The sequence below is a fragment of the Camelus ferus genome, chromosome 24 (genome assembly GCF_009834535.1).
Source record: "Camelus ferus isolate YT-003-E chromosome 24, BCGSAC_Cfer_1.0, whole genome shotgun sequence".
In the NCBI taxonomy this organism is placed as follows: domain Eukaryota; kingdom Metazoa; phylum Chordata; class Mammalia; order Artiodactyla; family Camelidae; genus Camelus; species Camelus ferus.
The window spans coordinates 14,495,135-14,520,068 of record NC_045719.1 but is presented as its reverse complement, the minus strand read 5'-3'; the positions used below and the strand labels follow the sequence as shown (position 1 = coordinate 14,520,068).

General features: G+C 38.1%; 1 protein-coding gene across 1 annotated transcript in view; it reads right to left on the bottom strand.

The window, feature by feature from the left end:
- Positions 1-101: 101 nt before the first annotated feature.
- DSG4 (desmoglein 4) overlaps positions 102-24,934 on the bottom strand; it is a 37,880-nt gene continuing 13,047 nt past the window's right edge. The window contains 15 exon segments of the mRNA XM_014561292.2: positions 102-2,237; positions 4,544-4,752; positions 6,059-6,122; positions 6,275-6,414; positions 8,587-8,632; positions 8,634-8,834; positions 8,836-8,885; positions 10,444-10,671; positions 13,234-13,373; positions 14,621-14,892; positions 18,956-19,141; positions 19,994-20,128; positions 20,468-20,634; positions 22,780-22,924; positions 23,295-23,450. Coding sequence (XP_014416778.1) covers positions 1,470-2,237; positions 4,544-4,752; positions 6,059-6,122; positions 6,275-6,414; positions 8,587-8,632; positions 8,634-8,834; positions 8,836-8,885; positions 10,444-10,671; positions 13,234-13,373; positions 14,621-14,892; positions 18,956-19,141; positions 19,994-20,128; positions 20,468-20,634; positions 22,780-22,924; positions 23,295-23,450 — 2,907 coding nt within the window. The 3' untranslated portion in view covers positions 102-1,469.

Sequence of the window (24,934 nt, the reverse complement as noted above, 5' to 3'; positions counted from 1 at the left end):
TTTCTATAAAATGAGAGAATTGGGCAAGAGATTGTGAGATGCCACAAATTTTACAATATTTTTACTTACAAGAAAACAAAATTAAGCAAGAAGCACCACAATTATTTCCTTCCAAAAGGAATAAGCCCTGAAAATAAGTTTATTTCATTTATATGATCTTACTAGTCCCGTTATACTTACTACTATATAGTTTACATATTTTACAGAATTAAATAAAACTACCTTGTACAATCTCTTTTTCTCAAGCCAACATTATGCCTACTGAAAATAAGTAATCTGTGCATATGTTTCCATTTTATTCATTCAACATAAGAAGTAGTGTTAAAAAGAGAAACACAACTTGGTAATGGAATTGAGTATTTTGTTAATTATTCTTGATTGGAACTCAAAGCCATACCCCCAGAGTTTTAAGTCTATAAATGAATTACAAGCTGTATGAAGACAGGAACCAAGCCAGTCTCCTTCATCTATATAGTCACAGAAGCAAGACCAGCACTCCACATGTAGTAGCTTCTAAGTAAATATTGTTGAATATATGCAGAAGTAAAGAAGGGCTTTTAGAGAATGTCTGGTTGCCAAAGGAAAGGTCTATGATCCAGGTCAGAGAAACTGATTAAAGTATATTCCATATGGTTTTCTGACATAATTAACAAGAGTAGGGAAATTTTTTTCTCTAAGGGGGAGACTCTCTAATACTTTCCCTAAGAACTGTTCCTATTGTAATTGTGTCATAATTTTATTTTTTGCTAGTCTAAATTAATCTACAATTGATATAAATCAATAAAGTGCAATAACAATTCATCTATATTGATATGTATATATGCATTTCTATACATATGTATAAAACTCCTTTTGATGAACCATTTTTAGTGACACATTCAGCTAGTAAACTCTCCCTGTATTATATTAAGCATGTCCTAATAATTGTGTATCTTGAGAAACCATTTGAAGAGACAAATGACTTCAGATGTCTATTGCTAGATGCTCTATCTTCTTTTTCAATTTCCCTTAAAAATGTACATTTCATTTACTGTTTCAATCAAAAATTTTTCATAAAAGTACTTCTTTAAAGATAAATATGGCTGGTAGATACAGATAAGGCTTCTTTTGCAACCTCCAAGACCAAGGGTATCTTGGTTTACATGACCAGTTCCAAAGGCCCAAAGACTTCCAAGAGTCACCTTATGAGTTGCGTGCTATTATTAGACAGTATCAAAGAATGTAACACATTTTCTTTAAGTTTTTTGGCAAACTATATAAAATCAGAAAAAATTTGATAAGGCTAAAGTCCTTAGCCATATTTACCACCCCCCCAAATATATGATCAGAGAGTGGCATTGAATTTAGAATATTCAAATGTTTGCTGATTGTTAAAATGTTAAATATAGTGTATTATCCATCACTGATAGCTGTGTTGGTGATTATAAGGTACAAGGTCTCCCTGGAGAAGAATACTGACCATAAAGCACTTACTGTTGGGAGTAATGTACGTTACTGTACCGTGTTACTCTGTGCCGCGATGTCATTGGGGATGTGGAACCAATGGTTTGGCTTATGTGAATGTCTGGACTCACCATTTGCATCATTTGAATTTCTGGCCCTACCAAAATACTGCCACTCATCACGGGTCCCACACAACCATCAGTCATGCTACTGCTGCTTGTGTCAGGCAGACCAGGACTAGACAGCACCCTCTCAGCATAGATTACATTGTGTGTGCTGGCTAACTCAGCAGGTACACAGATATTCCCCTGAACGTCGTAGACAGGTGCCATTACTGTTTCTGCTACTACAACATTGGGTGCAAGCTGAGGATCAAAAACAATCGTCGTGGGTTGCACGCATGGGTCCGCAGTCGTGTAAGTCTCGGTCACTACAATATCCCCTTGAATCATGGGTTCAGGTGTTGCCATTTCTGCCTGGAATTCAGCCTGTGACACAGTCGTTCCTGAAGATTCATTAACAAAGTAATTAGGTCCAAGTAAAGGGAGGTCAGTACTGATGGGTATACAGGCTTGCTGTGAAGGAAATGGTTCAATTTCTTTGTCTAAGCAGATTTCAGCAAGAGTCCTAAATTTTGGGTCTAAAGTTTCCATGCAGCTTTCGTCTAAATCATCCACAATCCAACTGCAGCAACCAATGGAGCCCACAGGAGACCCTAGTCCCTCGTGGTCATAAATGAGCAAACAGTCGTTTGCTGGCTGGCCTTCATCTTCATCTGCATAATCGTATGCTTTCTAAAATTAGAAGAAAAATAGGAAATTAGAAATTTCTTTTCCCTTAAAATAGTCAAAGAAGAATAACAATGCTTTTAGAGACGTTTGATCTAAAAAGATTTTGTGGAATGCACTGAAAAAAACCACTGATTCATTGCTGTATTTCCAAATAGTTGCAATTTTTAAAGGAGATCAATGTGTATTTGGTTTATAGTCTTTTATTTCTGAGGTGGTTTAAAAATAATAAAATGTATTTAGTTATGTGCAAAACATTATTTAAGGAGAGAGATTTGATCAACTTAGAATGCAAGCATGTGTAAAGGTGTGTGCAGCTCTAAGCTTCAGAGACTTATGTGGGAATATTAACTGAAGTTTTCTGTGGCTTGATGAAGAGAGCTGGGATGTCTCTGGAGTTAGGTTACCAGGAGGAAGGCACTAAGGTGTTATCTACTATGATTTTTCAAATTATTTTTAATGACAGCCCCTTTACATAAAATCCTAGGTCCAACCCCAACATGTAGAACCAATGAAATTGGAACTTCTCTGTTTGAAGGGGCCGGGTGGAGCAGAGACCTGCCAGCTCTCTTCCCCATTTCTCTCACCTGCTATGGCCCTTGCTGAGTGCCATGAATTCCCGTAGGGCTTGCCCAGCGCCATCTAAAATCGTCCTTATATAATCTGACCCCTTCTTTCTTTTATAAATAATGTAACCAAAGGCCCAGAGTAGGTGAATGGCATGCCCAAGACTTAAATCCTTATAGAACAGAACTTCAAATCCAACTGTCTTTTCTACACCGGATCACTGCTGCTTTCCTTCTGGTCTGTACCAGTCTAAATCCTACCATTAGAATGACTTTAGGTCTTGAAATTAATCATTCATAAGTTTGGTATCACCTTAAAACTTTGCTGTTTAATATTTTACATGACATCTCAGTAAGAGGACAGTCCCCTTTTGCCTGGGGCACAAGTTAACTGCTGGGGTGGGGGGTGGTGTAAAAAAGGGACAGGAAGAAAGCCCTGGTACCATTCTGCAGAGGCTTCACCTGGCAGAGGGAGTGGCTGCGTCTCACACCTCTGAAATCCAGTGCCATTTTTAAGTGTAGAGCTAAAATGTTTGGGATGCCCATAGAGAAAGGGGAGTGCCCTTTGATTTTATTTTTTCCATAAAGCACCAATTGTAACCCAATGAAAAAATGCCCAGTGCAATTTTGATATTAATGGTAAAGTTCCTTTAATATTAGTGTGATTTTTATGAATAATTCATGAAATAGAATTTCTGTGGCATTTCTGTGCCCCGTTGTCAAATGTACTTAGTGGCATCATTCAGTTTAAATAATCAGTTCTATTCATGCACAGTCTATAATGGTATCTGTGACCACGACTTTTAAGATATAACTTACAATTACAACAACATCTTTAGCATTTTTTGTTAAGAGCAGTAGTGAAACTCGTATGTTATCAGGTAGGGAGTAATATAGGCTAATTGGAATATGAGATAAAATGGACTGCTGGTTAAGTGAAATAAACATACAAATAGGGATTCACCAGAGGAAATCCTCTGTTTATCCTTTGTGCTACCCTGTTAGGCCAACGCAGTGCCTTGGGTCTTTTCTCTTGGAATGCTCATAGACCCATGATCCCTTCCCTTAGTAAGGGAAACAGTGCATGACGCACTCCATAGAGATTAGGAGACCCGGGCTGTAGGATCTGATCTATCACCAAGTCACAGTGATGCCCGGTTCCTGAGTTACCGCTCTCTTAACTTCCCCAATCCTGGCCTTTGATTTTTGTCTCCATTCTGTTGGAGGCACCTGCAGAGCAGGAAGAACACCATATAGAATGCTCATGAATACACATTTTTTTTTTCCTTACTCAGGATCCTCCTGCTTCACTGTTGCCATGGGAAACAAAGTGAAAACACCAGAAGGAAACAGAAGACAGGAAAGTGGAAAGAGGGAAGCGGAGAATGGTGAGATGCGTTATTTTTCACAGTAGTAAGATGCGTTCTGCCGATTAAATGTGAAATATTTTGGCAAATTGGCTTTTTGTATTTTAAGGAGAAGTGCACTATATTTTATTCAGGATTGGGTTAGAGTTAAGAAGAATGGAATAAAGGGGGAAGGTATAGCTCAAGCAGTAGAGTGCATGCTTAGCATGCACGAGGTCCTGGGTTCAATCCCCAGTACCTCCTCTAAAAATAAATCTAATTACCTTCTCCTGCCAAAAAAATAATTTTTTTAAAATGTATATTTCAGAAGAATCTACTGCCATAGTTCTTATTATTCAGTCTCAAGACTATTCTGTGCAACCGCGCGTAGGGGAGTCACCTCGGAGAAATAGCTGTCCAGGAAAGCCAGGTGCAGGCCGGGGTCCGCGTAGTCCCGCTGGGCTCCTGGCATAGAACTCCTCCTCCTCGCTGTGCCCACTGCCCCTCCGGCCACCAGGCCAGCGGCTGCTCCGGGACCCGTGTTGAGTTCCACGCCCGATACGCCCCCTTCCACGGTTCCTGCGCCCGCGTACGTGTTCGTGTAGATTTCTGAAAGGAGAGGGTGTTCGTATCACGGTGCTGGAGTCGCCTGCATCGTTCATCCACGTAAACGCTTCCAGGCACTGTCTGCCGGCACCACCGCCGCCGCCGCCACACAACCTAGAGGCGGTACTGGGACGCTATAGGAGAGAGCAATTCGAACTAAACTGCCAATCCCCCAGGCTGCTGATAAAAGTACAACGAAGGAAGCGGTACAGAGGGAGCCAGCTCTCCCACTGGGCTTTCTCACTTTTGCACAAACCTCCCCTCCTAGTCTGCCAGGTGTAGAGCTAGCCTAGAGGAGCGGGTCTCAGTGCCTGCACCAGTTCCTTCCACGACCGCTTCTGGCAACCGCCCCCACCCTCCTCAGAGCCGCTCCCGGGCCTGTGGCCTGTCCGAGGGCTTGTGCCCACTCGGAAACCCTCCAGAGCAAGGCCAGACATACAATTGCAGAAACTGAAACTCATGGTCCGCATTCACCCTGGCCTGGATGGAGAGAGCTGGCTTTCACCTTACTTTGCATCCAGAGTCCAGCTGGGATCCTAAGGAACCGTCAGTGAGAAATTCTCTGCTAGAACTGGGCACCCTCTCTGGTTCAATCATTGTCCAAGCTGGGTCTTTTTCAGTGTTCTAAGGTGTGTGCGGGACTTGGTAAATTAGGAGAGTGTAAGACTGATGATGCATGTATGAATTTAAGAGAAGTTCTTCAGTGTATTACTAGGAGACCATATTTGCTGCTCTTTCTTTTGTTTTTTGTTTTTTTTGAACAGCTTGTGTTACAAATAATGGTAGCACTTATTCTGTGCAAGGCACTATTCTAATGTGCATTTTGTGATATATATATGGCACATATACATACATATATGATATATATAACATATAATACATATTATATATCATACATATGTGTGTGTATATTTATACACCCATATACTAATTTACTCCTCATAGCAACACTTTGAAGTAGGTACTATCATAAAGTCAGTTTCAATGATAAGGAAATTGAGGTCCAGAGAGATTAAGTGTCTTGCCCAAGGACTTAATACAAGTAAGTGGCAGAGCTGGGAATCAAACTCAAGCACTCTGGTTCCAGAGTTTGCGATTTTAATTGCTACATCAGACTTCACTGCTGGTAGTTTAAGATAGAAAAATAAAGTCGCCACTTCAGACATCTAACTTTCCCTCCAATTATACTATCATCCAAGAAGATTGACAGATACTTTTTTTTTTAAATAAGGTACTTATACATAGGATTTGTCTGGTTGAATAATTTTGCAAATTTTAAGAAGGAAAACAGATTTTGCTGTCCACTGACCAGAGGAGTCTATACGTTCCTGGGTATTAGAGGCTGTGACTGGCACACATATATTTGACACATCCTGAAAAGAAAAAAAAAAGAATTTTAAAATAAATGGTTTATGTTAAACATTTTAAAATGGACATATTTTCATTTTTGTGCAGTGTATAATTGTCAGATGTGCTCAGTCCCATTGAAACCCCATGCTCCTCCAGAACACAAGAGTCCACTCACCCTGTCCTCGGGATGGGCCCCTTCTATTCTCCAGGCCTGCATCACTCCGTCTCCACCCTCCGGCACAGGGGCAAACCTTGTCCCCAGCCCTTCTGGCTGTTTGCTTTTGCAGCAACACATGAGCAGCAAGAGTGGTGTCACTGACAAAGAACGCGGAAAGGAAGAGTTAACACATATTGCTCAGTTTGGGAAGTCATTGAATGTAGCATTTTTGGGAAACTGGGCATTATACTTATAGAACCAGAGGGATAAATACAAATGTAAGAAACCATCAATTTTTCCCCTAAAGGATTGAGTATACATATCCATGTTTATAAATACAAAACCACCAAGTCACATAGACCTTTAGAGCTGAAAAGGAGGGAGTTTGAGATGATGTCCTCTGGGTTCTTCACCGACAGATTAGGAAAGCAGCATCCTTTATTACCGCTAGTTCAAGACTCCAAACTGGCTGGTGGCCGATTCAAATCCAATTTTATGATTCCTAGTCTTCCATGTACATGCATATACATTTATATATGTGTATGTATTCATGTATAATTGTGTATGAGTATGTACTTATATGCCAATGTATACGTATGTGTGTATACATATGGATAAATAGGTACTTTTCTCGATGAGCATGCATATACACGTGGGTACCTGGATATGTATATGTGGACACATAGACCATCTCTGTGGATACATATATGCACTTACATACCCATATGGAAACCAATGTATGTACACACGTGTAACCATCTTCACACATATAAATTAAACACATAATCACTATATGTTAGCAAAAGGATTGGATACAAGTTTCAGTTATAGGACCTAGAAATAGGACTCTTCTTCAACTCTTATGATACTTACACTTAAAATCAATCAACTGAATCTCATTCACTACATTTAATTGAACTTCTTACAGTTATTATTCTAAGACTTTGTCTACAAAATACAATGGAAAATTCACCTCAGTTCTACACTTTAGATCATACACACAGACACTTCCTAAGTTTTCTAAGATTCTAGAGTACCCTCAGTTTAGTTCTTTGGGTCCACTCTAGTTGCTTTTTATTTTTCTAATTCCCTAGCATCGTATGCATTCCACTGGATAAGTTAATTAGAGCTGAAGAAGAAAGTATCAAAGCCGCTAAATCAAGGCTTTTTAAAATTTCATGAACACTTAATCTTACTAGGAGCAAACATCAAAAGCCTTAACCAGAGGCTCTTTGGGAATATAAAATTTGAGCTAGGATCCCCCCCTCTCTGTAATAGACCTGGGCTTCTCCATTGAGAACTTTGTCCAAAAGGACATTCCCCTGCTAATTTGCAGTCAGTTTCATAACTTTTATGCTTTGTTGGCCTGGTTCAGGAGAAGTCATTGAGTGCTAGCCTACTGGAAATGCAGCTGAGTCTGGGTTTTTATGCCTGACCTGCACACTAGCTTCACAAGAAGGCCTAAACATGCCGAAACTTGGGTCTCATCTTGAGTCCTCCTGCTGGGGCTGAGTAACTTTTTAAGACCTTCAGGTGATCCTGACATGCAGCTAGGCTTGTGAACCATGGGCTTAAGGTAAACTGATACCTTCTTCTCGCTTGCTGTAACCATGCTGTGGGAAACTCTCTCATACCATCATGATAATCACTCATGATCTCTGTATGGCCTTGAAAACTCAAATCATTTTAAGAAAGTCAGTTGCCATTTTTTCATGCCTCAAAATGATAGTGTTTTAGTTTCTACTTATTCACTGAAGCACATTCATGTTATAGTTTGAAGGATTTAGTTATATTTAACTTTAAATCCAGTTTTTGATTTCCACAAAAATCCAAGTATTGCAAGGACAACCTAAAATGCATTTCTCTTCTGATGATGTACATGTTTTAAAAAAATGGTACAGGGAGAGGAGCACCCTTTTTGAAATGTTTGCTTAGGGACTTTACCATTCCTTTGATTATTATTTTAGGGTTTATTTGTATGATTATTTATAATTTATATTATTGTGATTATGATTGCCTTTGATTTTTCCTCTGATTCCTTTGCTGAAATTTTCATCATAGGATTGTATTATATCCTCTGCTTGTATTATACTTAGTGATTTGAGTGTATTTCCACTCTTTATGACCCTCACTAACCCTAGACTTCCTTAGCTATCATTATTGAACAGGTACATGCCCTTATCAGTCCTATTGCTTATTTCCGAATTTCCGCAAAAATTGCTACTGGGTACCAAAAAGAAATGGCCAGATGATCATAGTCATTGCAGTGAACCTGGTTACATTCTTATTTTGAGGAACTGCTGAAAAGAAGGATTTAATCCAGTACTTACGAAGCAGTAGTAAGACACCCAGAACGATCATGCCAATCCCTGTAGGATCCGAGACCAACATTTGAACCCTCAATGTGGTCGTCAGTGACAGACACACCAGTAACGGAGCTGCCGTCCCCGGTGCTGATGCCCGTGGTACCCGCGTACAAGCACATGTGGTTGCTGTCACAATCGCAGGCCAGTAACTGCAGAATCTGTGGCAATTCGCATGCTCGGTTGAAATTGTCCTTCACCAGGATTGGGATTTCAGTAATATGAGGGATATAAAGTCTGCTCAGCTGTCAGGATTGCGGAAGTAGCTGAGAGGAAGAGAGGGAAGAGAAAATAATAACAATTTCTTGGGGGTAACCCTCCCTAATAACCAAGACTAACTTAGGGCCTGATTTTTTTTCATGCTCCTTTAATCTTAGAGCACCTGTACTTAAAAAAAAAATTAACACATAATTAATTTTTCAGTACTTTTTCTTGCTAGATTCTTATTTCTACAAAGCAGGCTGGGATCTGATACTTATTTCCAGAGCAACAATACTTGGCATATAGTATGCACTCAATAAATGTATGTCCAATGAATGAAGAGTATTGAGCTGAAAGGAAATATTGGAAGTCTTCTATTTAGGATTACAGTTTACAAATACCCTTCTTAACACTGCGGTTTATCTCTTTTTCAGAATTTTTGCTGCCCTATCATTTAAAATTATTCCAATAACTGTTATTTTCCTAATTATTTGCGCTACCATTGCCTGTTGGTTTTTATAGAAACTATTGCTTAAAACATAGGTTGAAATTTATTTATTGACCCGAGAAGGGTTTAGAGATGATTTGCACCTAAATCATGAATAGTAATTGATTGATCCATAAGACTCAATTATTATTATTACTATGGGTTATTACTTTCCATTAGCTCTATGACCAGCCAGCTATGTCTACCAAAATGTAACCTGTGCACAAAATAAGAGTTGAATAAGGCAAAGCCATAGCCTAGTTAGGTGGAACTTTATTCCGTTTTTCACCACCAATGTTGAAACAGGACCCTAAGAATATTCTTTCCAAGGTGATTATATTTTTTACTGGCAAATCTATAATATCACTTGAATACCTTTATGAATCTTGATGTTGAACATTTTTTCTTATATTTTTATAAGAAAAAATATAATGATATCTAGGATCTGAAAGAGGAAAAGGTGGTTAGCAATTATTTAAGAATAGGCATATTGGGATTTGTAGGGAAAGGTGAATTCAGAGTTGTCTTGATTTTAGTGGAATTCCTTCAATGTGCTTAGCTTTTCAAAATATTGAAGTGGTTTTGTGGAAATGAGCTGAAAGGTTTTGTGGTGAGAACAGGTCGCCTAATTTCCTCCTTTGACTAAGTCTTTCATGGTGGAATTTTTTTTTCTGGCATTATTTTAGGATGAATCAAGCTTGGTGGCCTCAGAGAGGTGGGTTTTCCCTCTCACTTTGGGCTCTGTAGCCTGCCCCCCACATCCTACCACCCCCTCCTCGAAGTTTTTCCTGTTTCCTCAAATGAATAAGAGATTAGGGAGCTACTGTAGCCCAGACTAGGTTCTCTGATAACGTTTCATTTTCTGTTATACATTTGGCATCTCAGGAAAAAGAACCCAAAATATATAAAGTGTTATATTACCTGAGACTTAGTCTCCATTTTTTTTAAATCAATATCAGGCCTTCATTTTAAAGTAGCAGCAGTTAGCACAAACACACACACTACTATGGGATCTTTACATTCTTCATGGAAATAGAGATGGAAAGCATCATTAATTACTACAGGACTTGACTAATTATTTGGTAATTGTTTTTACTTTTGGCCTTAAAGTATGAGCAACTGTGCATTCCACTTACCATTTATTGATCTGATGTCCCAGCTGTCAGCTGTCCCTGGGGGTTGATCCACAACACAGAAGGTAAAGGGAGACCCGTAAGGATGATCATCCATGCCTGTTGCAGAGATAAGGATGGATGGAGAGGCAATGCAGATGGTTTCCCTTTCCGCAACAATGACTGGACAGTAATCGTTGACATCAGGTACTTCGATACATATGGTCCCCGTGGCCGTTTTCCCAGAGCCATCTGAAACAGCAAAACATACCAGGTGTTGGGGTAAATGGTGTCAGGGAGAAACCTCTTTCGTATATCCCATGATGATGCCACAGCATGGAGGAAGAGTCTGAATGACTCTTGAGGTGGTGCACAGTGCGTTCTGCCTACTTCAGTCTCCTGAGGCCACTCTTGTCTTTTCATTACCTTCCGGCCACACTGGCTTCTTTTCAGTTCTTTGAACAAGTTCTTTCTTAACCAGAACTCTTGCACATTCTGTTCACTCTTCCTAAAATGTTTTTCATCCCTGTTTCATTCTGCTAACTCCTACACACCTCAGGACGCAAAGTTAAATGTCCTTCCTCGGAGAAGGTTTGCTCCTTTCTCTTCCCACTCTGTCCCCCCAAATGAGACCCCTCTTGTCCAGCTTAGAGCCTTCCATTCTAGACACTTATTGGGTCCTGTGTTTGTGGAAATAACTGCAATTGAAATTAAATAATTGTTTGTGTATTTTTTTCATGCTTTCTTGTTGTTTAATTCCATCCATTTAATGCTCCCTGAAATGACACTTCTGAAAACAAATACAGATCCATTTGATTTTTTTCACTAAACCATTTGAAACACATTTGGGGTTAGTATATTTTATTTAAAGAGGCAGAGGACCAAGAAATAAGAGTCTGGGCTTTTAGCCCACTTTGCGACTTTATGTTAAATAATTATTTTGTTTTTAACTTGCAAAGAGACTTCACTTGCAAACGAGTTTTCTCATTTGTAAACTAGAAAGTTATTATCTCTAGGTATTTCGCTAGGTCATTTTTTGAGAAGTTAATAACTGTCTTTTAACGATGTTTTCTGTGTGCCTAAGTGGGAGAGCCATTAAGTTAATCGAATGGTAACAGACCAGGAGCCTACTCCTATCCTACATGATTTTGTGCAATACGTTCTAATACCTGACTTGGCATTGGACTTTCTGGACTTGGTCTCATTAGAAAGACACCAGATTATCCCATGGATTGTGTTCTGTGTTATTCTCTGATCCTCTGGAACTTCCTTATGGCCTGGTGATGTGACAAGCCCTCAGCTCAAGGTATTGTTGACAGCATCTGCCCCCCACCTCCCCTGCCGATTGCATTTGCCTCTTCACCTGGTGGCCCAGCATCCTTGAGCAAACTTATCTGGACCATCTGGATGGCTTGCGCCAGTGCAGATCCTCTGCTTAGGTGAATAAACAATGGCCCTTGTTTTCAGGTTTCTGTGGATACATTTTGATTATTGTTTCCTCTTTATTTACTTGAAATGACCGATATTTTATTCTAGTTTTTGGAGATTTTCACATATGACCCATGCACAAACATAGGCTGTGATCAGTCTGGCTAGAATTCACTGTAGGAACAGGCCTTCCGGAATACTGATAATAAATAAGACTGTAATATTTACATAACTGACCCAGATGTTGACAGTGACACTCACAGGATGAAGACCAGAATGTGTGGCTGTAATTGCTTGGGTATTTTCATGGTTTCTTTTTCAATCTTGTACGCCCATTTATGTTTTTCTTTGTTTGGCTATTATAAAGCTCGGATATAAACTTAATGCAAACCCACAATATGTATCTTCTATTAGGTATGTATCTGGGACTTCTATTTTTCCCCTTCCTTCCTGGTTGCTGATCTTTCTCTGTTGTTTTGGTTTGTAGTAGCTTGTTTGCTAGTCACAGCTCCAGAGAATCATCATCTATTGCTAAATTTTTTTTTAACAATTTCACACTTTTATTTTTATTTTATTTTTTTAAGAGGGGATGGTAATTAAGTATGTATGTATATGTATGTATGTATGTATGTATGTATGTATGTATGTATGTATTTATTTATAACAGAGGTACTGGGGATTGAACCCAGGACCCTGTGCATGCTAGGCATGCACTCTACCACTGAGCTATACCCTCCCCTTCTATTGCTAAATTAATATTGCTACTCGCTGAGAGGAATGCTTAATAGATTTTCCCACATGAGCAATAGCTCAGTTATAAGTTAATTCAGTGCCTTTGCACTTATGGCTTTCATTTTGGGGCTTATATTTGGAATAACCTTGTACTTTCTTCATCTTTAACATTTTACTTTGGACAACACTCACACAGGCCTCTCTTTGTAGCTCAGCTTTAGTGGCTTTAAAAAATTATACTCTTTGTGATACTGCCTTTCCCACAGGTCACACCTAAGTGAATTTTGTGTACACCTCATAGCACTGTAAGTAAACATTTCTAACATACTCTACAAGTTGATCAACCATCTCAAGAGATGAGGTCATAAGTAGAAACCGAATTTTATTTATATATTTTAACTCCCATGCTTCACATTGTAAGTCACATACCATTCTTTTTTGGAAGTAGGTGAAATAAATTATGACTTAAATATAAATTATGGTTATAAGGATAATGAAATCAGTTCTTGACCTAAGGTTTTGAGAACCTTCTATAAGTCTTAAACCAACAAATCATGTTTTATTTGAGTTGATCTAATATCAACATTAGAATAATATTTGTATTTAATGTAATACTAGTAATTTTATTAAAATATTGAAAATGAAGTTTCTTACCATCTATAGCCAGGATCTCTGCTGTGTATATCCTATTGGTAATATATTTTGACTTCCTGTCAAATTCCCTAGAAAATTGTATCTCACCAGTCCTTGAATCCACTTTTAACCAGTTGCCTGCATCATGTCCTATGATATACCTGTTTTAAAATAAATACATTCATCATTTGCTTATATGAAAGTTAATCATTTTAAGCCACACATGTTAAATTTATATACAGTGCTTGCATACTTCATAGGGATAACTGACTTTGTTTATAAAATGTATAGACAATAAAATTTCAGTATTGAACATATTAATGCACAGATTCACAACAGAATTTTATCGTTTCGTAATTCTTACTCTGCTGTCTCTTAATATAATTGTTAATAAGATGTATGAGTTTATTTCAGGTCTGTTTATGAAATCACAGCACTGTGTATTAAGGGAATATGCTTTATTCATTTTCGCATGTGGTATGCTTTGTTTTTCCTAGATTTTAAGGCATATTGGTTGCAGAGCACCTCATTGTTGGCTTGTTAGGGGTTGTGGTACCATCTAGTCAGCTTGTATATACGGGTTTTAGTTAATATAATGGATTCAAAGTCCTTGGCCTTATCAGAAGAAGATCTGGTCTCTGACCCAGGCACAAATTCAAATGTCCAAGGCACTCATCTGATATATCCTTTCCTCTGATAGACTTCGTAATTCTTGTTATCTGTCAATTTATTAGCTAATAAGTTCTCAAAACTATTAATATCAGAAGTAATTTATAAGTCAGTAGACTTTGTTCACTTCAAAAATATTGGGAGGAAGAGAGACAAGGAAATAATGTAGAGAACACTTATTTCACTACAGTTATTTTTCAGAATACCTTAAATAGATCTAATTCTATTTTTCCAATTCTGATTCTCTTTATGCACATCAAATTTCTGAAACACCTGTGTTTCAGCTTCTTTTTTTGGTCATCTTAGTTCAAGAAAGGGATTGAAATTAGCCCCAAAGTCATTAGATAAAAGGTTTTAAGGAAAAAAAGCATTGACTCATCTTTTATGATGTCTTAGCATTTATAATGTGGTTTAATCATCCCGCATTCAGGGTGGTACAGCTGGGCACAAAAGATCAAAGAACCTCACAGAGCAACTGTAGGTGGCTCTTTGATCTTACATTTGCTCCCCGGACACAATTACCCTTTTAACTAGTTGGAGCCCTCATTGCTTCTAAAACACTACTAAAATTCTGAAAAAAATGTTAATGCCACAATAGTTTTCTAAAACAAACAAACACGAAAAGCAAAGCAGAACCCCCGAAGTATTTTAACCCACGGACACTAGCACGTACTACGTGAATCAACACAGGACAGAACCGTGCTTTATCACATTAACATGAGTAAGATGTTTGCAGTACCTGACATTTGTTGCAGGACTTCCTGTATCCAAATCGATAGCCGTATATGTGCCAAGCACATAATTCGACAAGGAATTTCCTCTTAGTCCTTCTCGCACACTGAAGGTCATAGAATCTGGATGAAATGCGGGTCCTTCTCTCACATTAACAACCTGAATCCTCACGGGGGTTGAGTGCATTTGGAATTGAGAGGCAACTGAGTGGTGAAAGTCAGCTTGGTTTTTAACCCCAATACTAAGGTAAATATTAGGCATTTGTTCATAATCCAGCATCTGAAATGACAGAAAGTAAAAAATTCAGAAATAGCAAAAGGAGTCTCTTGATATAATAAGAAGCATGATAAAAAAAGCAGCACACTAGAATAAGGTCCAGGAACCATGCAGTTCAGATCTTAAATTGATAAGATTTTATTTATTATTGCATTAGCTATTTCAGATATGTTATTTCCTTTATCTTTTGGCATAATCAGGTACATGCGTCATTTCAGCCTGTGACTCTAAATTGGACTCCAATATTGGAGTTTTGAACATCTTACATAAAGCCTTGGAATGGAAGGTGATTTTTCTTTCCAAATGAAGTGTTTATGAAAAATAAAAAGTAAGCTTGGAATGAAATTAAAATGTTCACAACTATTGAATGAATAAATAGTATCCAGGTTTTCCTTTGTAGAATTCATATCTGAGAATATCTTGAAAGTACAGTCAGAGAGTAAATTAGTCAAGATATATGATGTCATTGAACATGTAATTTAAAAAAATGGTGCAAACAACTTCTAAAGGAGAATCCATGACCATTGTAGTCAGCCCTAAACTTTAATTTGATTGAGCTGGATCTGGTGGACAAGAAGGCTTCTTCATAGGGGACATTCAAATAAATGCCTTGCCCAGAGAAAAGTCACCTTTGAGATGGGCCCTTTTGAATAAGAGATGAATAGAGTCTTTTGATCCAGAATGATTGATGTGGTGACATGAAAAGTCACCACCAATGATTCAGCACAGAGCTGAATATGAACTGTGAACTCAGAAATGGATTTTCAATGGAAGAGATCCCTTTTCTACAAGTGAAAAAGCACTTGGAAAAAAAAAGTACTGGGCACCACTGAAAAGTGCTCTGGAAGCTAACGTAAGCATCACTTGCAACACATTTACCAACAGTAGAAGTTAATAAATCATTGATTAGAATTATTGTAAAAATAGAGAACCAATATTTCTTTGCTAGAATCCCAACTGGGTAGCATTTTGCTTTTCTTCTCAATGTTGAAGTGAATGTGTACATACACACCCGCCCTCTCCCTCATGAGCTTATATTGTTTGTTAGTAATCCATATATATTTATTGATAAATACCAAAATAAAGTTATTATTGACAAAGAGATTTTTTTACTTTCCTAGAGATTTTCTCTTGTTAAACTACAGTGCAAGGGCTGATTGTAGGGAGGGGCAGCACTGCTGGGGTTCCATACAGAAGAAACAGGTTAATTATGGACAATTACTGGGGAGTTGGTGGGGAAAAGGAGAAAGTTTGCTAACCTAAGGATACCACAACCCCGAAAGAAGCAATGCTTCTAGAACAAAGGTAAAATCACTAGGATGGATCCATTAGCTTTTCTGTTCATTCTTGTAAGTGGGATGGTATCTGGAGAAGAAGGACCATGTCTCAGTTAACCTTCGTATCCCTGGCACCTTTCGTTTTTCAAATTTGAGTTGAATTGAATCATTTGTAATGTCCACAGACTAAGAAAAGGCTTACAGAAATCTTAGCCAAAAGCCTATGACTTAGGGGTCAGTTCCCACAAGGTTAAGTGGTAGCTTGAGTGAAAATGGTCCAAGGGGACATTAACGACCTCACTCCAAATGCTAAATCCTGGGACAATTACACATGCATTTTCTAAATACATTGTTCTTTTGGCTATATGCTAGCACACATACTAAGGTTTTAAATTTCATTTTAATTAGCCTTTCCACATTATTTTGATGTTTGTAAGCATTTTTTTTCTGCTCTCTTTAAACAACTTGGGAAGTTATCATCCAGGAAAAAAAGATACTTTGTCTGCACAACATCTAATACTTGACCAAGTTTTCATGAAATTGAATTTCCAGTAATTTTGGGGGGGCAATAAATTAAGTATATCTTTAAAAGACTTTCAGCTCTCACAGAGGACACATTATATAAGTCATAGGTAGTGCAGTGCCTGAGTTACGAACATTTCTTTTTCATTTTTATAATTTGTAGAAATGATGAAGTCTGCAGTCAAGCTCAGTGACTCCCATTTGGGTGAGAGCTGCAGTGTCAGTCAATGTCATTATCAACACCGTCCTCAAAGTTTTGTGAGTCTCTACTAATCTTCTGGACTCGGGGTCAAGTGCTAGGGGTGGAAAAGAGAGTTAGGTCAAGTTGTTTATGCCAAGAGATTTTTTTTTTTTTTTTTTTGCTATTATTCTAGTAGCTTACGAGGTAAATCAATAGCAAAGGGTAGTTACATATTACAAGATAATATACAAAGTCAGTGATGAAGTTGGTAAGAAGATAGGTCAGAATTTCATGACGTGTCTAGATCTTGATTTTTAACCAAGATGCGAGGTTGAACAAATTCTGATCTCTGGGGAAAACACTCGACTAACTAATTTAATAAGGTGGTAGGTGACGCCTTGTCTCTCTTTTCCTAGCCATGTTACATTTGGCTCTTAATCCCATGCCCTCGTTTTCATTTTGACTGCTGTTGCCTTAGATCAGGTCCCTAGCCCCTCAGGACTTAATATAATGATTATTTTCTTTACCTTAATCTTTCTGGAGTTCAGCTCATAATGTTACTACTATTTAAAAATATATCCCAAAGCTTTTCTTGGTCTATAAGTAGGGGTTGGTGAATTTTTTTGGTTAAGGGCAGAGAGTAACATTTTAGGCTTTGGAGGTCATATACAGTTTTCATCTCAAGTATTCATTTGAGCCATTAGAACGTGGAAACAGCCATAGGAAATACATTCAAATGAATGAGTGTGGCTGTGTTCCAATAAAACTTTATTTGCAAAAAGGTGGCAGGTCAGATTTGGCCTGTGAGGCATAGTTTGCTGATTTCTGGCCCAGAGCAGTATTTCTCTAACAGGAAGGTCATCGCACATTCTTAAAAGAGTCCTTGTACTCTCTCAAGGAATTTTGAAATTTTATGTGTTCATCTGAATGACAGTTTTAAAAAGTATACATAGATATTTTCCATAACTTTGGCGACCACCTCGTAGGTGAATAGAATACACTGCGGGATTTCAGTGCTTGTGGTTGTGTCTTGAGGTAAAGTAGTAATGCTTTATTTGCGCCAAACAATTGCAAAAAGAACAGAGAAAAACTCAATATTTATATGATATGTTTGCATTAGATGAAGGCTAAATGGCTTCTAATTTACTGTGTGAAAAGAAGTTTCACAATAACTGGAATAGAGAGAAGTGGTAACAGAATTAATAATTCACAGTTCACAGTGTCTGCTAAACTCAATGTGTGCGTGGATCTATTAGTGTAGATTTTCAGAGCTATATGTTCTGTTTATGTTGTTAGTAGTAATTTTGTTTGGGAAAAATTGATTTCCCTTATTACATTAATGCTAATTTGAATCTTACTGGTTTGTAGTTTTGTTTCTAATTTGGATTTTTAGATTTTATTGCTGTCCACAAAGTAAAAGCATGCAGTAGTTTAAGAAAAATTAATCTGTAGGAAAAAGTCAAAGCTTATAATCCAGTTTTCAAGGTTCTCAGCAGACAGACCCCCACTCAGCATCTCTGTTCTTGCATCTCATTGCTTCCCTCTGTGAGTACTCCGCTGCAGCCCCACGGAGCCGCTCACCATGCCCTGAACGTGATTTTCATTTTCTCACCTCTGTGTGTTTGCTCATTTCATTACCCACATTAGCAATCCCAGTTATAAGGTATTGCTTAAACCTTATTCCAGGAATGAAGCCCTTTCAGACACACCTAGTTCAGAAGGATCTCACCTCAGTAATTATTTCTTATTTCACTCATTTGGCCATTAATTATGTTTAATATCATAACATCTATACTACTATTTATTTTGTTTTTAACTCACGTTATTTTCTAGTTTGGGAGAACTTGCCTTGTCTTCTCAATTGGTTATTGGGCATTGTGAGAACAAAACAGCCTTCTTATTTCTCATGGTAATAAATACTGCATTGCTGGGCTGGGAGTCTCAGACTGACACAGTCTGAGCTCGCCCAGGGCTCTTGTCCACATAAATACTCTTCCGGGTTATGGAGTGTTTGTCGTAGGCACATTCTATCCCCGAGTATTTTAACCCTTCTTTGGAAGAAAATATTGCAGATCCCAAACTGTACCTGGACAACTTTCAAAATCCCTTCATTGGTTCGTGGATCTGTTTCAATATCAAACCAATTCCCATCATTTCCAGAGAGAATTAAATATTTTGCCAACCAATTGTCAGTGCCTTCTTCATCCAGATCAATTGCTTGGAATCGTATCAGTTCCGAACTTAAACAATTCTCTTCAATACTTGCTGAGTACTGAAATGACATGGATCAATTTTATTATCAATGAACTTTCAAGAGGAAAGATATTTACTAATACATAATTATCATTTAAAATACTAACAGCAAACGATGCCAATGATTTTTGCATCAGCCATATGTCCAATCAGAAAATATAAGAATAAAATGATTGTAAGATAATAAAACTTATTTTCTTGTGCTGTATGTTAAATCAAGGTCAGACTGGCACTTTGTTTCATTTTTCTTGCTTATTTTAAAATTTCCTTAAGTTACTCCCTCCTTTTATGTGAAGGGCTGGATAGTAATTATATTAGGCTTTGTGGGCCAGAGAGTTTGTGTTGCAACTGCTCATTTCTGCTACTGTGGGATCAGAGCAGCCACAGACCATACGTGTAGGATGAATACAGCTGTGGCCCCATGAAACATGTTGGACTTTTTTTTTTTTAACCAAAACAGGCACTGAGCCAGCTTTGGCCCTGCTGTTTTTGATTTTATGCTTCTTTATGCCTAAAAATGAACATGGAAATTGAGAGTGTTTGGGACCCTTATAGAATTAATTCAGCAAATTGTCAGGCATAGAAAGATACATCAGTGTTGCTTCATGATTCTCAGAGTTATATTAACAAATTTCCCCATTTCTGTGAGTAGAAAGCACGGGGAAGACAGTCTGTGCTTTCACAGAGGAGATTTGCACAGAATAGTGACTCAAAGGCAAACGTGCACTGTTAACGTGTTATCATTATACAAGAAGACGTTCCAGGGTTTATACAGCAAGGCTGAGCACATCCATACATGTAGCAGAACCAGCCTCACGAATTTGTGGGAAAGCAAATCCATGGAAAAAGGATTATAAGAGTATCAACTTACGAAAGTTTTCTCCAACATGGGGAAATTATCGTTGACGTCTAAAACCTTGATTCTACACTCGCACTCAGAGGACAGTCCGTCTGTAGCTCCGTCCCGATCCGAGCCCCTCACAAGGAGGTTGTACATGCTGTGTTGCTTCAGATGGAAAAGAATTTTAAGACAGTTCTTGTTTTGAATAAAATTCAACACATTCTGATTATTACTCCATTTTCTTTTGTAATTTCTACCGTCTTTTAAAACAATTTTTTCTTGTCACAATTTTCATTTAAAAATAATGGTTGGATTATTTTTTACTTTTGTCCTTTAATTGGAGGAAGGGCATACATCTTTGTCTTTTCAAAATTGAATTCCTTTTTTTTGTGTGTGTGTGTTTTAATTTTATTTATTTATTTGTTTGTTTGTTTGCTTCTTTGTTTTAAACATTTTTAAAATTGAATTCCTTATTTTTTAAGATTCATTTACTGAGAACTTTACCTCTCTGTCAAGGAAACTGGACATCGTGCAGACTTCTCCGGTGTTCCTGTTCAGGATGAACATGGGTACACCCGCTGGCTCCTGAGAGATGATCTTATAGGCAATTTTAGAATTCAGATGATTGTCTTCATCTGCATCTGTGGCACTTAACTTTACTACCAGTGTGTCTAGAATGAAGATGGAGGTGAAGAGTGTTTGAGACTCTGTTAGAATCAATTCAGCAAATTGTCAGGCAGAGGAAGAAAGAGTCGTCAGCCTTCTGAATTCCATGAAAATATATTACCATAACTTTCAGCTACACCAATTATGAAAATAATGGTAGTTTGCGTCTATAAAATCCTTTACCACTTATAAAGTACTTGCACGCCTTAAATGGTTAATTAGCAAGATACAGTAATTTTTAAAAAATCAATAATCTTTATTTATCTTAAAAAATTTACTTATTAATTTATTTCAAGTAACTATAATAAACTCACTACATGGTTACATAAGTCACATCCTTTTTATAAAAATGAACTATATCAAAGTATCATTTAGTGAGAAGGATGACATTGTCTCACATTTCTTCAAATATATTTAAAATTAAAAAAATTTTATACAATTTTTAAAGGTTACTTTCCATTTACAGTTGTTGCAAAATATTGGCTATCTTCCCTGTGTTGTTCAACACATCCCTGAGCCTGTCTTACACCCATAGTTTGTAAAGTAATTAAAGTCATCTTTAATGTGTGAAAAAAAATTCAACAGCCTTTATCACAAAGCTGAAAAACTGATTTTATCAATTTGTTTTTGCCACAGTTTTGTGAAATTATTTTAAAATGCTCAATTAGGAAAGATCATAGCTTCAACATTGCAGGCATTTTTTGAGTACCTATGTTCATTATTTTCACTCATCCAGAAAGCTGAAAATTATTATTGGTTGCCTTTGAAGATAATCATACTTTTACTGACCAGTCAAAAATACATAATGCTGGGAAAAAAGACGTATCTACCGGAAAATAAGGAGTTCCCAGTTATTCACAGAGTTGAAGCACAGGCATCCTGGGCCATTCCCCAAGGACATCGGCTCACAGGACAGATCTCCCAGACTTGGCTGGTTCCTGATGTTTTTCTGCTGCCCAGCCAGCCTTCAGAGTGAGAAATCTAGTACAGAGATCCAGGGACCCACTGAAGAGAAAGAGGCAGGTTTCACAGAACTCCTAGTTGATGAAGGTCTTCCCGGCCTAGTGGGGAGCTCTCCTCCCCTGCGGGACACTAACGAGGCTGAGTAGACCCGGATGTGGGCTTGGGTGTGCGTTTCACTGTCCCTTCCTTCACCAAGGTCGTGCCGAAGTGTGTTTGGGGGAAACAATGATGGACTTTGGACACTCTTTCTGTTTTGCCTCTTTTAGGCAGAACCCTCGCTTTGTCCTCCCATCCTGTGTTACAAAACTTCCATGTTTCTTATTGTCAACAGCACTTTCCTTAGGGGATCTGAAAAAGGGGTTCTCCTGACACCCCCCCTCAACCTTTGCCCTTTGTTATCTCTTTCTGTGTTTCCTCTAACATCTCTTGTCTCTTTTTTCCTGCCCACCCCCAGGCTTCTCCATCCTTTCTTTGACTCTCTATAGGGACCTCTAACTTGCTTTTTTCTCACCTGTCTTTCTTTCGGACTTTCTTTTTTCTATTCTTTTCCCCAAAATTTATTTAGACATGTAAGAGCAAGACATAGATGTAAAAGGCAAAGGCATATATTAGAGGACTGGGGGCAGAAAGAGGCAGACGGCATAGAGGGGAGAAGAGAGGAAGTAGCAATATAGGAAAAGCAAAAATGCAGAAAGGAGAAGGGACAGAAGGAAGGAAAGAGAGACGAGTGTGAGAGTTGGAGAATGAATGAAGCAGGATAAAAAAAAAAATGAGAGAATGGAATGTCACTTGGCTGTGTAGACTTTGAAGACCAGTGTTACCTTTGTGAGTGATCCCATGGCTACAACTGCAGGTGAACCTGTGTGGTTCAGCCCAGAATTTGAGGAATAGACCAGAACAGAGCCCATTTCACATTCTTACGTCTTCTCTTCAGTTAGTCATGAGCCCAGTGACCATCTCTGAGGAAGGCGCTAAGCTCCTGACAAGTCATATGTCTAAGGATCCTCCACAAACAAGAGGATGTTTAGCATTTTAGATAATGATTCTTCTCTCAGTCGGTTTTAAGTTAGAGTTTGTGAGGTTTGTTCAAAGCACAAGTTTGCCTTTTTCTGATACTGAAATTACCTGTGTTTTGACCAAGAGAAATAGAGATGGCATAATGAGGGAAGGAGTGTCTTTCTACTTACTGGCATCGCTGTTTTCTTCGATGCTGGCTGTGTACACATTTTGCGTAAAGACAGGGCGATTATCGTTTATGTCCATGACTTTGACTCTAAGCTCAAGAGGCTTTTCTAAATCTTCACCCCGCGAGTTCAGAGCCCGACAGTAGATCTGTGGAAAGTTGGGGGAAAAAGACTGTCTTTCTCCAGCAAAGGAATAAGTAACATGCCTGAAAATATACCAGGAAATGTGCAAAGAGAATGCTCAGTGAATTTTCCCAGTGAATTCAGACTATATTACAGTGATATTACTATATTACAGTAATTTGAATATCATCAAGACATTTGGTCCCATTCATATGCAGCATAACAGAGAATCTTGAACTCTAAACTTATATTTATATGCTTTTCATCTGTCCAAGCCCTTTGTTTGATTTCAGTCTACAGTGTTTTATCAAAAATAAATATTAGCCCTGAGACGATTTTTTTTTTTAAAAAAGGGATGAAGATATGCATAAATCAAAACACACTGCTTGACTTACCAAGAAAAGCGGCGTTATCTCTCTGTCCACCACTGACGTGATGTTGATTTCTCCCGTCCGAGGGTTGATGGTGAACACTCCATAGGGCGGTCGATCAATTCCTGCCCCAGAGATGCGGTATGTAATCCTCTGATTCACTTCACAGTCTGATCGGATCTATGAGGAAGAGGACCGGGATGGTCATCTGATTTAGAGCAGATCGTGATCTGCAGAGTGTAGTGAGATGGGAAGGGAGTGGGTCTGGTAGCCAGAAGGGCTTTGGACCCAAACCTGGCACCATGATTTACGCCTGTGTGACGGGAAGATTCACATAGCTTTGCCAAGCACCAGCCTGTATCCTAGCTTTGTTGTGGGGATTGCATGAGGTAACGTGTAGACACTCCACCCCAATTCCTGGCATATGGCACATACGTGCTCCATGCTAGATTTGTTAATTAAGAATACATTGTCAGGGTAGGGGATAGCTCAGTGGTAGAGTGCTTGCTTAGCATACGCGAGGTCCTGGGTTCAATCCTCCATTAAAATAATAAAGAACAAGTAAATTAAAAAAAAAACAAACTAATTACCTCCCCCCAAAATAAATTTTAGAAAAAGAATACATTGTCCAGTTCTCTGATTTTCTTTGCATCTAGCGAAAGAGTTTGACAGAAGAAATAACCATCCTTACTATTTTTGAAAAGATTGTGTTACGTTTATGTGTACAACTGTCTGGACTTTAGTTAGAGATTTAATAAAAATTATAGATAAAGAAAGCCAGAAGAGAAATACTGTGTTTAGAGGTATTGACAATAATTTTATCAGTTGAAACCTACCATCACTCATTTGCCAAAAAGATTTTATGGAAGATATTCCGTCACATAGGTTTTGTTTGAATCATTTTCTATCTCTTGCTCATAAATTTAAAGAAAGGTATTTTAATTTTGAGATCTCACCTGTATACTAAAGATGAGAACACTCAGTAAAATACTGAGATTTGTTGCCCAAATGTCCACAATTAAAGACAGCTGGAAATACAACTTGGATTAGCTCCACTCTAATCCAAAGATCTTATTTATAGAGATGAAAATCCAGGAAATCCCCCAAATGCAAATACAGAGAAAAGAATGTGCTCCGCAAGTGGGACAACATAAAGCTGTAACTGTGAGTTGAAAGGGAACAGTAACAGTTTAAAGCTTTCCCAAAATTTTCCCAAATTTGAAAACTTCTGAGAGAGATTAATCTCTTTTCTTGAGCTGAGATACAGTACTGCTGATGCTTATTATATATATAAAGTTCATTATATGCATTTAAGCTATGTGTACGCGTGAAGCTATAAGGAGAGAATTCTGGAAGATCACACTACTGTGGGTTTCACTAGGGGGGCAAGACAGAGATGCCCAGGCAGAGCTAGTGAGGCTGATAATGTAGCCCCATCCTTCCTCAGTCAGTATGTTACACATTCTTCTTTTAACTCTTCTTCCTTATTGATCCCCGTTATTTGGAATCCTTTTTTAAAGACTCTCCTAATTTCTGGATGTAGGAATCTAGCAGGGACTTCTGACATTATCCTTACTTTCTTGGGGAGAATTAATCAATACTGTAGACCCTTGATTTGGGGGAGGGGTAGTCAGATGACTGTTCACCGTACATACACTTCCTGT